General features: G+C 41.6%; 1 protein-coding gene across 1 annotated transcript in view; it reads right to left on the reverse strand.

Annotated features, from left to right (window-relative positions):
* Positions 1-15,219, reverse strand: part of rab40c (RAB40c, member RAS oncogene family) — a 32,152-nt gene extending 16,933 nt beyond the window's left edge. The window contains exons 1-2 of the mRNA XM_036589162.1: positions 13,776-15,219; positions 273-333 (exon numbers count right to left, since the gene is read on the reverse strand). Of these exons, the coding sequence (XP_036445055.1) occupies positions 273-333; positions 13,776-13,929 (215 nt within the window). The 5' untranslated portion in view covers positions 13,930-15,219. The remainder of the gene's footprint in view (positions 1-272; positions 334-13,775) is intronic.
* Between the last annotated feature and the right edge of the window lie 1,833 nt (positions 15,220-17,052).

Genomic DNA, 17,052 nt, shown 5'->3' on the forward strand with positions numbered 1-17,052 from the left:
AACTGAAAAACAACAAAAATGGGGATACAAGGTTTTGCTCTGACAGCAGCGATATACAGCAGAGAAATACGATTGGATACGTATTCAAAGAGTGTCGCACACAAACAAATGTGTCACATACAAAGAAAAAAACAGATTTTTGGAGTGTGAACGCAGTTATTTTTCACATTCAGATTCTTTGTTGCATTTAAATTGTATTAGATCCAGATGTGTGGTTAAGTCATGGCGGCTGGGCTCAACGAGAGTGGGCGACGTTCGGCAAATGTACTCACCACAGCTCTAACTTCACTCTCCTTCCGTCCAGCAGGATAGTGGTGGTCTTATAGTCGATTCCTAAAAGCAAGAGAGAGAAAGAGGGGGAGATAAATAAGAAATAAATGAAATAAATAAATAAAGAGGATAATAAGATGGAGCCTGGCTGCTGGCTTTTAGCAGATCAGAACAGGCAGGCCATTTTCCAGCTGACTCACTCCAACTTAAACATGATTTTAAGTGCTGCGGTGTCCTGGGAGTCTAATGGTGCCCCCGTTCTAAAGCACTTAGGCTAATTTTATTAGTTTTAAAGGCTTCCTGTCATGAGAAGGCTCTTACGCTGAGAAAAATCTGCAGTTTTCTGTTGGAGGGTGATGCAGCACGTTTGGCAGAAACCAGACACGACCACGACAACAGCTGAGCGGGAAGTTTTGGTGCTGGCTAATTTAATTTGAGCCAATAATGCGACCGTAGCGCGTCGCCAAAAGAGATTATCTGGCTTCAAATGAGGAGTTAAGAGCGGCCCACATTCAAACACCTAGGCTTTGTAGAGATAATTACAATCTGCATCCGTCTGATGTGTTTAAAGTGCTCCACCACATGACTAAGAATAAGCGCTCTCGGGATGTGAAACAGCTGCTCCGGACCACTTTTAGACCTGCTTTGCATTTTAATAGCGCTCTGCCCCTGACAGAAGACCACTGTGCTCCCCTCTTTTCATACAGAACAGGCCACTGTAATATTCTCAATGGTGAAAAGAGCCCATCTTATTGCCGGATTGTCATCATTTTGCACACTATAAGGCCCAATCCCATTTCACCCCTCGCCCCTACCACTCAGCCCTTAGCCCTCTGTTTTGTGTGTTCACGTCTAGGGGTAGGGTGTTCCGATTCTTGTTGAGATAGAGGGGTGGGGTGAAGTGTTGGGGCTACATGACCCTCCAAACGGAGGTTTTTCAGACACTCCAAACAGAGAGTTATGAGAAAATAAGAAAAACCGGCAAGATGGAGAACAAGAGACCAAAGAAACCCACGAATATGAGAATTTTCTTCATTGAAATTTACAGTAATCATTGTTTTATCTTAGTTTAATGTCGTTTCAGTGTATTTTGGTCCTTTTCTTCATAACAAGCACAAAAAAAATCTCTAATAGCATGCTAATGTCTCGGTGGCTAGCTAACTAACTTTCCCGTTCCACCTTAAATAATCCAGCAGTTCTGACGCCTGAAGCGCCAGACTGTAACTGCTGCTCCATTTAAGGTGGAACGGGAAAATTCAAACAAGAATCTGGTGAATATCTGACTTCAGCTTCAAATCACTGAAGAATTAGGGGTGGGTGATAATAAATAATTGCCCCCCTCTTTGAAGGCATATGATGCCCTAAATGTAACTAAAGCCCAGCAGTGAGGAGCTGAACTTTACCCTCCTCTGCTGTCACTGCAGACTGGCAGGGTCGCCTACAGAGCAGCGCTGGTAGCTGTTAATGAAGTGATGCTCTTTTTATTTGAGGGTCCCATTTCAGAGGAAGATTTCAACCACTACCCCTTCTAACGCAGTTCCAAGGGGTTAGGGTGACACTCGAAAATAAGGGGTAGGGGTAAAATGAAGAAATGGGACTGGGCCTAATAATCGGATCAACTTCAGCGCCAGCAGCCTGTATTAATGTGGGCATCTAATGGGCTCCAAAAGCTGTCAGGCTGATTCGTTTACAAAGACACAGCGTGAATCCTGCAGATTCTGTCGCCATCATCGCCGCAGACGGCCCTCGGCTGACGGCCACCGCGCTAATTTCCAACACGCTGGTTAGAGATGGAGGAGAAACCACTGCGACACACCGTCTCTTTCCATCACAGATGTTTATGCGAGCGCCATCGTGACAGTAACGGTGAGCTAAAAGGAGAGAGGAAGTCACAGATGCTTCGTAAAGCTTTGATGATCTAGTGACAGAACAAGGCTGAGGGGGAAAGGGGGGAGTGAAAAAGAGGAAGGACAGTGAAGGAGAGAAAAAGGTAGAGAGAGAGACAACAAAGAGAGAGAAAGAAAAAAGAGGAAGAGAGAAGAGTGAGAAAGAGAGAGAAGGAGAAAGGGAGAAAGAAGGAGAGGGATAGAGTGTGAGAGAAAGTGAGAGAGAGCAAAAAGGAGAGAAAAGAAGAGAGCATTAAAGCGAGAAGAGAAAGTAAGAGAGAGACAAACAAGGAGAGGTAGAGAGAGAAAAGAACAGAAAAATAGAGACAGAGCATAAGAAACACAGAAAGGGAGAGAGAGAGGGGGAAGAGAGAGAGAAAGGAGAGAGAGAGAAGGGGAGAGAGGGGGAGAGAGAGAGAGAAGGGGAGAGAGGGGGAGGGGGGGCTGGGGGCCTGCAGGCTCTGCCTATCCTCCATTATTAAACACGAACAAGGGCGGCTAATAAGAAGAAAATGGTAACTGAGTCACTTTAAATTATAAAAGCAGAGACGGAGAGGAGAGAGAGAGAAGAGGAGAAGAAGGAGCAGAAGGAAAGGAGAGGGAGGAGAAGAAGAAGAAGAAGAAGAAGAAGAAGAAAAGAGGGAGGAGAGGAGAAAAAGAAGAAGAAAAGAGGGAGGAGAGGAGAGGAACGGGAGGAGAGAAGAGGGAGGAGAAGAAGAAAAAGAAGAAGAGGGAGGAGAGGAGAGGAAAGGGAGGAGAAAAGAGGGAGGAGAAGAAGAAGAAGAAGAAAAGAGGGAGGAGAAGAGAAGAAGAAGAAGAAAAAGAAGAAGAGGGAGGAGAGGAGAGGAAAGGGAGGAGAAAAGAGGGAGGAGAAGAAGAAGAAGAAGAAGAAAAGAGGGAGGAGAAGAGAAGAAGAAGAAGAAGTAGAAAAGAGGGAGGAGAGGAGAGGAACGGGAGGAGAAAAGAGGGAGGAGAAGAAGAAGAAGAAGAAGAAGAAAAGAGGGAGGAGAGGAGAAGAAGAAGAAGAAGAAAAGAGGGAGGAGAGGAGAGGAACGGGAGGAGAGAACAGGGAGGAGGAGAAGAAGAAGAAGAAGAAGAAAAGAGGGAGGAGAGGAGAAGAAGAAGAAGAAGAAAAGAGGGAGGAGAGGAGAGGAACGGGAGGAGAGAACAGGGAGGAGAAGAAGAAGAAAAAGAAGCAGAAAAGAGGGAGGAGAGGAGAAGAAGAAGAAGAGGGAGGAGAGGAGAGGAACGGGAGGAGAGAACAGGGAGGAGAGCAGAAGAGAAAGGAGAAGCAGAAGCAGAGGAGAGGGAGGTGAGAAGTGAGGGAGGAGCAAGGGAGAAGAGGAGGAGAAGAGGGATGAGAGGAGAAGGAAATGGAGATGAGGGGGAGGAGAGGAGAGGGAGGAGAGAGAGAAGAGGAGAGAGAGAAGAGGAGGAGAGGAGAGGGAAACCAATGACTGTTCAGTGCAGCTCAACCCCACCTTAAAGAGCACATTAACCAGTCCGAACACACAGAAATAAACACCTTTAACCCGTTTCATCACTTTCATTAGGTTACTGGGAAACGGTAACGAACAGATGATGCCGATGAAGTTAATTTCCTGACACCATTAAAATTTAACCGGTCAGTTCTGGCATTTCAGGTAAATGCGCCACTCTGAAAATCGATGGAGGAAGAGTGTCACAGCTATGCGTTACCATGCGCTACTTTATTCCCGCTGGCAATCCGAAAACGGTCCAGCCAACCAAAATATGTTCTCCCTCCGCTCCGCACTCTTTAAATATTTACAGATGTGCTCTTTCAGTCAGAGAGAAACGCAGATCAATGGCTGCAAAAGCCTCGGAGTAAACACGCCAGCGATTCGCCGCATGGCCCAGTTTTTAATGAAGGCTCTGGGATTTGGATCGCTCTCAGATCACTCCAGGACTCTCTTCTTTCCACAGTTTCGAAAAAACAAGACTTGGAGGGAGGAAAAGAAGAGCTTTCAAAACAGCCACTCTCCACGGGCGTCTGGCAGAATTCAGCAGGCATGAACTGCTAGTTATAAAAAGCCAGAATATTAGAATTTACTTGATTCTTCCCAAAAGAAAAGGCTTCCAGATAACTTCAGACATTTAACCAGCAACAGTAAACAAGAGTATCAGGCATAACATTCTGACCAACTCCTCGTTTCTACACTCTCTGTATATTTTATCAGCTCCACTTACTATATAGGTGCACTTTGTAGTTCTACAGTTACAGACTGTAGTCCATCTGTTTCTCTGATACTTTGTTAGCCCCCTTTTACCCTGTTCTTCAGTGGTCAGGACCCCCATGGACCCTCACAGAGCAGGTACTATTTGGGTGGTGGGTCATTCTCAGCACTGCAGTAACACTGACGTGGTGGTGGTGTGTTGGTGTGTGTTGTGCTGGTCTGAGTGGATCAGACACAGCAGTGCTGCTGGAGGTTTTAAACACTGTGTCCACTCACTGTCCACTCTATTAGACACTCCTACCTTGTCAGTCCACCTTGTAGATGTAAAGTCAGAGACGATAGCTCATCTGCTGCTGCACAGTTTGTGTTGGTCATCCTCTAGTCCTTCATCAGTGGTCACAGGACGCTGCCCACAGGACGCTGTTGGCTGGATGTTTTTGGTTGGTGGACTATTCTCAGTCCAGCAGCGACACTGAGGTGTTTAAAAACTCCAGCAGCACTGCTGTGTCTGATCCACTCGTACCAGCACAACACACACTAACACACCACCACCACGTCAGTGTTACTGCAGTGCTGAGAATGATCCACCACCCAAATAGTACCTGCTCTGTGAGGGTCCATGGGGGTCCTGACCACTGAAGAACAGGGTAAAAGGGGGCTAACAAAGTATCAGAGAAACAGATGGACTACAGTCTGTAACTGTAGAACTACAAAGTGCACCTATATAGTAAGTGGAGCTGATAAAATGGACAATGAGCGTAGAAACAAGGAGGTGGTCAGACTGTTATGCCTGATCGATGCACTTCTTAATAACGAGACACACAAATCCAAGTCCACTGTGAGAGAAGTTATGTTGGTTTACTTGTTATTTAATCGTTAAAAGGCCTTATACAAGCAAATGATAAGCATGAAGAGCAACCAAAATCCTTCAGGCTACGACACATACAGATGTAACCTGACGGGGCGGCTCTGTTTGCACAGCTCAAACTCTGCCGCAGCAGAGAAGTTAAGTCAACAACAGAGAACCTAAAATTACTCAGGCAAAATCAAAGCAAGGCGGCACTCGCGGTTGTTGAGTTTCAGTGATTTTGGCACAGTTAAGGGCCGTTCAGCTGGCTTTACTCGCTGAAACTTTCATGCAACTAGATGCACGTTGCTAACTGCATGCTGCAAGTTGCATGCAACATAATTTCCGTGCCACTTTACAGCCACACGATGCAACTCCAAAACAACACATTTGGTTACTCCACTAATTAGCAGCTCACACTTTTTTATATATATCGAATTGTTTTTGGTAAATAAAATCATCAGTGTTATTAGTGTTAGTATCATATTTTCAGCATTTTCTAATCACTTTTACATAATTTTCCAGCTACAAGTGCTGTTTTTTATCTGAAAAGCATCTTCTACCTAAAAAAACAGCGACACATTATGAACTTTTTTATACAAACTTTTCATAATTTCCTATTTTTTTCCTTTTTCCACCCATTATTGTTGCTGATTTTACTTTTATTACTTCCTTATTAGTTACTACCTTTCTCCTTTAATCATTTTTGATTATTTTGAGGATATCATCAGTACTTATATACACCAAATACATTAATATAAATAGTCCTGTCAAACAGATTTAGTGCAGATCAGTGTGTAAAACTATTAAAATCACTGTATGCAGCCTTTCTGGTTCTCTGTTGTCTGTTCCATCGTATCACAGGTCATAAAAGTAAATATTGTGACTCTGTGTATCGGGAAAACTTCTCAAAACATGTGATGTCACATTTTATGGACGACCTCTAATCTACATGCAGATTCTGAGCTGGAGAAAATGCCCTGATTGATCAGGCTTGGCAGCTGAGGGTCTATTATTGCACTGTGATTCATCATTAAGTCTAATTTATGAGTCCCTCAGTCTGATTATGACCAGTGAGAAACCGTGCGTTTTACACAGTTAGACGCTCTCGTCCTGTTAAGCTGCACAACGCTGAATGGAGGCTCTTTCTGAACTCAACCCACCGGCCTCAGACACCACGGTTTGTGTCAAAGAGCCGTGACGTAGGCGCATCTCTACCGCAGATGCGTAAACAAAGCCATTCAGAGCGGTTTGGTGTGAAATGCTCCATTCTAGAGTCAGCATTGTTCACAGTGGTGGTGATAGGAACCAGACGTCCACCTTCAAAAGCTCCAAAATCAAATCTATGCAATTAAAATGCTGATTTCAGGCACTAAGCTTGATCATTAGCCAACGGGTGACGATGCCTGAGGCTGAAACAGAGAACTGTAGATACAGCACATTCTGTATTACAAAACCCATCCAAGGGCACAAGAACAGCCCTCCTCAGATTAGATTACACGCTGCGTTTCGCACTCCAAGAGAGACCTTATTGAAAGCTTGCATACTCAAACGGAAAGCTATTCTTTAAAGGGGAATTCCATACATTTTTCAAAATTTCTGCATACTTCAACGGCTGAGATATAAGCAAAGTCACTCAGAGCATTGTGACGTTTGTAGAGACTCGGATTTCTTTACCATTTCTTTACAGATTTTCTGTATCACCATGACTACGACACAAATATAGACATTTTATTTACTATCCAAAACCATCTGTGAACCTACACGAGTCTTCTGGTAAAATGGTAGTTTAAAACCTGAAATAATACATTTTGGTCTGAGGACTATTTTGCCTTTGAAAACCCTTCATGTATCCCTCCACCATGAAAGCATTAAAACTACTCATAAACAACAAGTCATCAGGCAGTGAATTCATAACCATTTCCTGTAGTAACTTTCTGTGAGGGAGCTTTTAGAGGTGGACGTCTGGTTCCTATCACCACCACTGTGAACAGTTCTGACTCTTGAACAGAGCGTTTCACACCAAACCACTCTGAACGACTTTGTTTACATCCGAACCACTTAATTAAGCAGAAACTTTGTAAAATCAGTGGAATTTCCCTTTAAGTTGTCTCACAGTACACACGTCTGGAGACAACCTGTTAAAAGACTACAGATTAAAATGAATTAAGTACAAAAAGACTGTGCGCCAGTGAATGTTCTTTTTGAAAAAATTGGATTTTTTGCCATCTACCTGTTCATACGCTTTTAAAACATAAGTTTTAGTATTTAAAAGAGGGTCAGACAGAGCTGCTGGTAACCCACCACTTACTTTACCACCTGTCTAGTGATGTCTCCTGAGCCTAAGGCCTGTTTCACACTGTTGCTACCTCTGCATGACATAAGCGATGCGACAGGGTGACCACTGCAGCCTGAATGCACCGGCCATTCACACATACGGCGGTTGTGCTGCGGTGCAGCAGGCTTATAGCGGAAATTCTCACTGCACTGTTACCAAGTTCTGCAGATATAAACAGTCACTTGCTTCACTCGGCTTAAAGTCGACCTGAAATAAAACTAAAATAAGTATAATAAAAATAAGACTGAAATCAAATACAGCAGTTTGAGCGCGCTACAGGCATCGGGGTGCACGACTCATATTTTTATAAACCATACGCAAATTTAGAACAAATCTCACGTACGCCTGATACACGAGGCCCAGCGCTGGCAGGTGCACCATCACCCTACACCTTCACGAGGTGTCAGACGTGTTCAGAAACTATTTCGGTTTGTTCATGCCTTAATACAGGGGTCAGCAACATGCAGCTGTGGAGCTCTTTTACTGCCCTGTGGCTCCACAGCTGAATCAGATTAGTAGGTAAAAATAAAATAATCCTCCTTTACAGTAAAATAAAGCTCTGCTGATCGTTCAACACAGTTTAACAATAAATGGTCTTAAACTCTGGAGTTAATGTAGAACTGCTGATTCACCCTTTAACCCTGAAGATCAGCGCAGACTGCTGGTCACCATAGCAACACAGACAGTCTCGCCTAGCTAGTAGCTAACAAAACGGCAAAGAGAGAAATTTAAGATGAACATCGATAATTTGGAGATAAATGGACTTATTAGTGTTTATAATCACTCCAGCTGGTTTCCTGATACGTTTAATCTGCAGTGAGAAACTGACAAACACTAAAAAGTCACGAAGCTGAAGTCAGATTCTTGTTCTCCAGCTGCACCATTTAGGGTGTAACGGGAAAATTCGAACAAGAAGCTGGCGAATGAGAAGCGACTTCAGCCTCATAAAAAAAAAAAAAACATCGTTGAGAGACATTTTACAAGAAACTGTTCTACTTCTGTGGAAAGGTTTCCTGCTGGAGATGTGAGAAAAGTAGCTATAGCTGAGCTAAAGCTTAAAGCAGAGCAAAGTGAGTCTGCGTTTTTGTTTATATCATATTTTTAGCCTATACTAGCACATCAGCACATACTGAGACATATTTAGCCAAGATGGAAAAACTGATATAAAATGTTGTGGCTCCCAAGGTGGTTAGATTTTTGCCAAAAGGACAAATGTCTCTTCTTAACATTTGGGCTGCGACCCCTGGCTTGCATTCTCATCCACACTTTATGCTAAGACTGAAGCAGATTCCTCAATATATACAGATATGACCAGTAAAATTCCACCTGTATGACATTAAAGGGATCACACTGAGGAAAAACCCTCCCTTCGTTGAAATAAGAGTTTAATTAGGGCTGGGCAATACGGCAATATATCGTTATCATGATAAATTATATCACAGTACAATACGATGTGCTTTTCTGAACATATTGTGTTTATCGTCAGTACTTGTAGACACTGACCAACTGCATGTTTCATCATAGAGAGCAAAATTAGTCCTGTTTAACAGGATTTAGGTCCAAATACTGAATAAAAATCAATGTTTTCACAGTTTTTGATTGTATTTTTATCGCCCAAGTCCAATCCAGCATGTAAACACCATTAAAGTTTCAAAGACAAACTGTTCATTCTTCAGTGAATATACAGGAACTAAGCTGCAGACGCCGTCTGCTCTCAATTCTTTGTTTTGTGCAATGTAGGGCTGAACGATTCTGGCATAATATCTAATTACAATTTTGTCTGACCAGTGTTGCGATTTCAATTTAAATTGCGATTGTTTGCTATAAACTGTTTTAGGTAAACTGAGGTATGAGCCTTTTTTGTGGCTAAGAAGATCAGCGCATACTTTTTCTGGCTTGAGGGGTTGAACTTGGACGAATGACTGGACAAACTGAACGAATGATTAGTCAAATTCATCTAAAAGCAGTTCACAAGCCCAATGTAAATCAGTCACTTAAAACTTGCAATGTATCCATGGCGAATATGATAAAGACTGAAGCTTTTGCGATCTGAAAATTGCACTCGATTTCGATATAAAAATGATCGCTCAGCGTCGTGTTCTCACGAAAACTACACATTTACATATATCCACCCACTCAGCCTACAACAGTTCAGCCACACACACTGACACTGAGGTTTCAGTGTTTCAGCCCAGGTTGCTTTTTGAAAGAGGCAGCAGAGGTCATTTGCATATCGCTGTTGTCGGAAGAAAACCTCGTATCTCCAAAATGGTAACTTTACAGGAAAAGGAAAAAACCTACTTTACTTTTAATGGAAGTCAATGGAACCAGAATTTTTGGGTCGCTTCTTTAAGTCCACTCACCATGAAATGTACACACAATGTAAAGGGCAATAGGTATTTTCAAATTATGTCAAAAACGGAGATGCAAGGTTTTCTTCCGACAACAGCGATTATATCAGTATTAAAGGCACAGTAACAGAAACAGTTCATTCTAAGGGATGAAGAGAAGTTTAAAAACGGTCACATAAAAATAAATTTCTGGTTTTGATGCATAAAAATAAGGCAAATGTTACAAGTCGAAAAATGTAAACGCTCTGTAAGTTAACGTTCAATAACCCACTAAGCCCAGCGAGCGCTTCGGTCTGAGCACCTACCAAAAGCCACAACAAACGATACCACTGTAATATAAATAGACAGTTTGTACTTTAGTTTTGACTTAGATGTCAATGCCAGCCTGAAGAACTGACTCATCACATGAAGCGGTGACCACATTTGTTTATGTTAGTGTCAAGGCCACATTATTTCTCCATGACTGACCTGCAGGCCTTTCAACAGGCTTCCCTTCAAGGCTGACCTTCTTCCACAACTGCAACAGTGACTTTTACAGGGGAATTCCACCTGTTTTTAAAATTTCAGAGTGGTTTGGTGTGAAATGGTTCCGATGTCTTTACAGTGGTGGTGATAGGAACCAGGGGTCGCCATGACTACAACACAAATATGGCCATTGGAGTCTATTTTGCCTCAAAACACATGTATTTCTCTCAGGCAGTGAATTCATAAGGATTTTATGTAATAGTTTAATCTGATGCAGGCATTAAACACTTCAGACGTCTGGTTCCTATCACCACCACTGTGAACGATTCTGACTCGGTAAGTTTCTCTAGAACAGAGCGTTTCACACCAAACCACTCTGAATGACTCTGTTTACATCTCAACCATTTAGTTACGGAGAACATTTGGTGGAATTCCCCTAATATTCTGATAATGAAGCGGGATGTTCTCCAACAGCTGTGCTATTATTTCTACCCTGAGGTAAAACCTGCTAAAGAACACAATGCACATAATCTCAGCAGCCAAAGCTCACCTGGGACTATTTTATGGGGCAATTAAATGTCTCGGTAGTGATGTGTTTCTATACATCACTGCTTTCCACTTTCTGCCTTCTCAAGCTGAGGATTACTGGCACCTGAAGCTAGTACTGCCGGAAAATCAGCTATCAAGCAGGGCAGGGCAAGGTGACAATATTTATCGTTATTGCGGTAAAGTGTGTCACAATATCACAGACGTAGTCTTAAAAAAAACACTTCCCAACTGAATGTTTGATGGCAAAAACAACATAAATACACCTCTTTACTGTATTACAGTAACTCCTTTGTAACATAATGCTTAATGCACAAATACACAGAAGTTAAATGTTTACAAATGTTCACATTATTCCATAATATTTTATAAATAATAGTTTTTGTAGTATATTTTAGAGCATATGTCCACTCACACCTGCACATGTGCATTCATATCTGCATATGTACTCATCTCTTTAGCTCCTTTCAGACTGACTCCTTTTTATTCTCTACTCTATTTACTGGATTTTTATTTTATTTTTCCCTTAATTAAATACTTGTTAACGGTCTGTGTTCTTGTGTGCTGTCACCAAAACTAATTCCTTGTATGTGTAACTTAATAAAATGCTACAAAATACTAATTTTGACTCTAATTGGTCATGTTCAACTAAATTGAGTGTTGTGCAGTGTGTGAAATGTTCGTTTTCATTAGTTTTTTTAAATGTTGTGCTACTTTGTCTTTTCCAACTTACTATAAATCAGAAAAAATACACTGTGACATACAGAATACTTTCAAAACTTTTTGAAATACCAAGGTAATAATTTCATAACGCCCAGTTCTACCATCATGGGTAAATAAAGATTTATGCTAAAAACAATGAGTTAATACATTATAACACTAAGGACGCACTAATCAATCATTTTTATCGCCGCATTCTTGACAACCAAACTGACTGACTGTTACTTTTATTATCCTACATTTTAAACCAAAGCTTAATTATAAATAACATTATTTGTTTTTTTAGTGGGCCAAACTGGCATTTTAAACACTTTAATGAAAAATCAGTTGCCTTTTTAAACAAGACGAATCCACTGAAGTGCTGTATTGAAAGTACTGACTGGCTATTTATAGCACTGAGTCATGTATAATTATGCTGTGATGTTTTGGTTCAGGTGTAGCAGCGTTTACAGACAGCATGAGTGTTCTTACCTGCCTCACCTTATTCACCTCAAAATATAAAAACAATCCACACACACACACACACACACACACACACACACACACACACCGATCAGCCATCATCATTGTTTCTACCCTCACTGTTTATCAGCTCCACTTACTATATAGGTGCACTTTGTAGTTCTACAGTTACAGACTGTAGTCCATCTGTTTCTCTGATACTTTGTTAGCCCCCTTTTACCCTGTTCTTCAGTGGTCAGGACCCCCATGGACCCTCACAGGGCAGGTACTATTTGGGTGGTGGGTCATTCTCAGCACTGCAGTAACACTGACGTGGTGGTGGTCGTGTGTTAGTGTGCTGTGCTGGTGCGAGTGGATCAGACACAGCAGTGCTGCTCGAGTTTTTAAACCCTGTGTCCACTCACTGTCCACTCTATTAGACACTCCTACCTTGTCCGTCCACCTTGTAGATGTAAAGTCAGAGACGATAGCTCATCTGCTGCTGCACAGTTTGTGTTGGTCATCCTCTAGTCCTTCATCAGTGGTCACAGGACGCTGTTGGCTGGATATTTTTGGTTCTCAGTCCAGCAACAACACTGAGGTACTGCTGTGTCTGATCCACTCGGACCAGCACAACACACACTAACACACCACCACCATGTCAGTGTCACTGCAGTGCTGAGAATGACCCACCACCCAAATAGTACCCGCTCTGTGAGGGTCCGTGGGGGTCCTGACCACTGAAGAACAGGGTAACAAAGTGTGCAGAGAAACAGATGGACTACAGTCTGTAACTGTAGAACTACAGAGTGAAACTATATGGTCAGTGGAGCTGATATGATGGACAATGAGATATAAGGCAGTAGACATATGTTTCTGTTTGGCTTATATATTACATGAATTTCAGAATCTCAGTATTCTGTAAGCCCCTCTTTATCTTAATGACTGTGTGTCAGCTGAACAATGGCTGTGAGCTGATTAACATAAAAAAGCCTCTGATCAGAAGATCAAATCCACCCGAGTCGTCTGAACATGAGCTTCAATGAAAGAGATAAAAATAGTAATAATAATAAAAAATGGACCTTTTTGTACAAAAGTCTCAGCATGGTCAATTTCACAAATTTGAACAGCGACTGAGAAATAGTACAGAATCATAAATACATTATTTTTCATTTTACTTTTCTTTGTTGTGATATTTCAAAATTCTAAAATGTAGTTTATTTCCAGATTTAAACTAAATAAAAATCCCAGATTTTTAACATAGTCTCAGACTTTTGGACCCCACTGAACCACAAAATGAAGCTCAAGCTCAAATCAAAAGATTTTCAATTCTGATTATTTTAAAGCAAACAACAGCTGATAACGCTGTAAGTAAAGACAATGGTTCTATATTAAACCATGAACACTCAAAGAACCATTTGCATGCTTAAATGGTTCTTTGCATGGTGAAATCGTTCTTCAGATTGATGGGGAATGTGTTGCACATGGTTCTACATACATCATACCCTTTTTGATACTGTATGGAACCATATACAACACATTCTCCATCAATCTGAAGAACAATTTCTCCATGCAGAGAACCACTTAAGCATGCAAATGGTTCTTCGAGTGTTCATGGTTCTATATAGAGCCACTGTCTTTACAAAACAGCCCTAAAGAAGGATCTTTAGAAGTGCACCTCGTGCAGGTTGTGTATGTGCATGAAGGAGAACTGACCGCTGCTGTAGGCGTAAGGCGACTCAGCAGATCCGTCCTGCAGGCTGTCCAGTATCTCTCCTTTCCCCACATCGCTGTCCCCCACCAGCAGGAACTTCAGCAGGTAGTCGTAGCTCTTCACAGGGCTGCCCTGAGTGCCCATCCTCGCTCGCATCAGAGCAACTCACAGCAGTTTAATGCTGTTACTATGCGCTTTTTCTGAAGCCAAAAGCTGGACCCGTCCTGCGTAACCGAATATTCGGTGATTAATCGAGTCCCAGGCTCGAGTACGGCCAGTTCAAGAAGACCGAATGTGGCAAATATTTAGCCAGCTGGTTTTGTGTAGTCACTCTGACCAGTTCAACCAGTTAATATTCGCTGCCCGGGCGAATATTCGACCCGAACAGTCCGATTAAGAGCCCCTGGCTCGTCTCCAGCCAGTTAAAAAAGATCAGCCGTCGCGAATATTTAGCCAGCTGGTTTGGTGTAACGTTGCTTTGACCAGTTACAAGCCAAAAAAGTTCAGCTCGGACAAATACGTCGACTAAAAAACCTGAAGTTTCTTTATGCTAGCAGTTTGGAGCATACTAGGTTAGCTACCCTTCGGCTTGATCGCATACACAGCCAGCTTAATTAGTTATTCAATCATCAAATGCTTAATGTGAGTCCTCAAATTAAACAAAATAAACCAGCTGTCTTTATACGACATAAAACTCCTTTAATCGACCAGCGCTTGGCTACTTTGCCAGCTAGCGTTAGCTCGCGAAGCAGGCTCGATAGACTACATCATTGTTAGCTTAGCGTCAGCGAAACCCGCCGAACTCAAAACAAAGAGAGGCTTTTTTAAAAAACGCGACTTATAAAGAGTAGCTACAAATCAGGCATTATTGTGAGAGAACAAGATACGAGATGTGAAAGTACAAGATTTGTTTACGGGCTGCGGCGGAACCAGAACAACAGCTTCGCAGGTTCGCCGAGCTAAGCTAAGCTAAGCTAAGGCTAAGCTAAGCTAAGCTAGCTGTCAGGTGCCATGTCAAACGAACAGCTGGCTTTAGTATCTTCAGCACGGCGCCCAGAAGTTCTGCTGCTTTCCTTTCCAGCAGGAAGAAGATAGGCTGAACGTTAAATTGGCCCGTTTAGCTCGGGGTTCGGTCAGCTAACGCAGGCTAGCCGGACCTCCTGGAAGGCCCGTCGTCTTCTTCTTCCACACAACAAAGATTCGCAGCTTCGCTCCGCTCGTCCTGAAGCTGCATGTCCACGAGTTGCTGCGCGGTGGTTCGGGTTCGGGTTCGGGTGGTACGAGTGTGAGAAATCCGCCAGTACACTCCCCGTTTCTGCTGTGTTGGTGTTAGTAAGAGCTCCTGAGTGTGTGCGGGTCTGTCTCCATGCTCTGCTCCGCTCCGTCTCTGTCTGCACTGTCACTGAGAGCTCCCTCGCTCCATCCAGCCCACCAAAACAAACCCCACCTTCATCTGCTCAGGGCGCTCAGCACGGCTGGCAACGTGCCCAAACCTGAACTGTAGCCTAGAAATAGTGCAGAATCATCAGCACTTCTTTTACATTTGACTTTTCTTTCTTGTCATTTGTGTAAAAGTGTAAAATGTTTTGTTGTTTATTTCCAGTATATATATATATATATATATATATATATATATATATATATATATATGTATATACTGGAAATATTTAATGTAAAGTTTTGTTAATACGTGTTCTATTCAGTCCAAGTTGCATTTTATACATTATTATACAGTATGTGTGTGTATATATATATATGTGTGTGTGTGTGTGTGTGTCCATCTACCTACCTATCAATCTATCCATCCATCCATCCATCCTATCTATCTCTGTATCAATCCGCCCATACACACACACACACACATTATTTATATATATATATATATATATATATATATATATATATATATATATATATATATATACTGGAAATAAACAAAACATTTTACACATTTTACACTGATCAATTCTTCATGAAATTTACACAATATAAAGGCCAACAGGTATTTACAAATGATGTCAAAAACTGAAAAACGACAAATGTGGAGATACGAGGTTTTCTTCTCACAGCAGCGATATATATATATATATATAGGTATGTGTGTATATATATTTGTACACACACACGTACATATTTTGTATTAGGTTGTTTGCATGGGGCTAACATATTAGTTTGTGGCTAGCACATCAGATCTGGAGCAAAGCCAGCTCCTTTTTAATTCAGATATATTTGTTAATGTTGTTTAAAGTTGAATTCTCTAATAAACTGAAAAAGGAAACAACAAAGATGACCATTTACAGTTGCTGTATCTGAACGCTCGTCTGAGGTGCTTAAGCACTTTATCACTCTCCACCACTGAGAAACAACAATTAATCAGTCTTTCTGTTAGGGATGCACAGAGACATCAGAATCATATCTGGAACAGAAGACATTTATATTTTTTATTTAATTTTTTTTTTATATTGATGTTTTAGACTTATTTACATGTTTTAATCTGAGTATAAAGGTCCTATATAAATATCTGAGTATGAAAGGTGATATATAAATAAAGTTTCCTCTTCTTCTTATTATTATTATTACTATTATAATTCAAAACAGATGAAATCAAACAGATGCTTAGGTGATATTCCAAACTGATCTATCTATATGTATCTATCCACATATCTATTGATGTATCTACATATCTATCCATCCATCCATCTACCTATCTGTCCATCCATCCGCATATCTATTGATCAATCTACATATCTATCTATCCATCTATGATGATTAATGTGTTAGAAAAGCTGCACTGGTTGTACATTTTCATTGTTGAGTTCTGTTATAACTACATTATACAGCTCTGTTGTTCTGCTATAACAGACGGAGCAGCTTTAGTCACAAACACAAACATCTGACAGCACACATTTAAAAAAGACTCACAAACTCTATTTTCGTCCATTACTGGGAGCTGTTTACATGACAGCTGTAGAGGGGTTAAGAGGCCAGCGAGAGGCCGGAGGTCCCGGCACTTTGAGGGAAACATTAAAGGATAATCCCCCTCCCCCCTCCCCCCAGAACAGATTAAAATGCAAATTGGTGTATAAAGTCTTTGTGCCTACATGTCTAGATTAGAGCAACGTGAGGATCTCATGGGATGCAGGGGGACATCTGGACCCTCCGCAGCGTTCTGTACAAGCTATAAAAAACACAAACCTCTCTCTGTTTCTAACAAACAGTCCAATCAGTTAGAGCATAATGGATTTCAATTGCAGCGTATTACCCATCTCCAAATCATAA

This window comes from Colossoma macropomum, unplaced genomic scaffold, assembly GCF_904425465.1.
Source record: "Colossoma macropomum unplaced genomic scaffold, Colossoma_macropomum, whole genome shotgun sequence".
Lineage (NCBI taxonomy): Eukaryota > Metazoa > Chordata > Actinopteri > Characiformes > Serrasalmidae > Colossoma > Colossoma macropomum.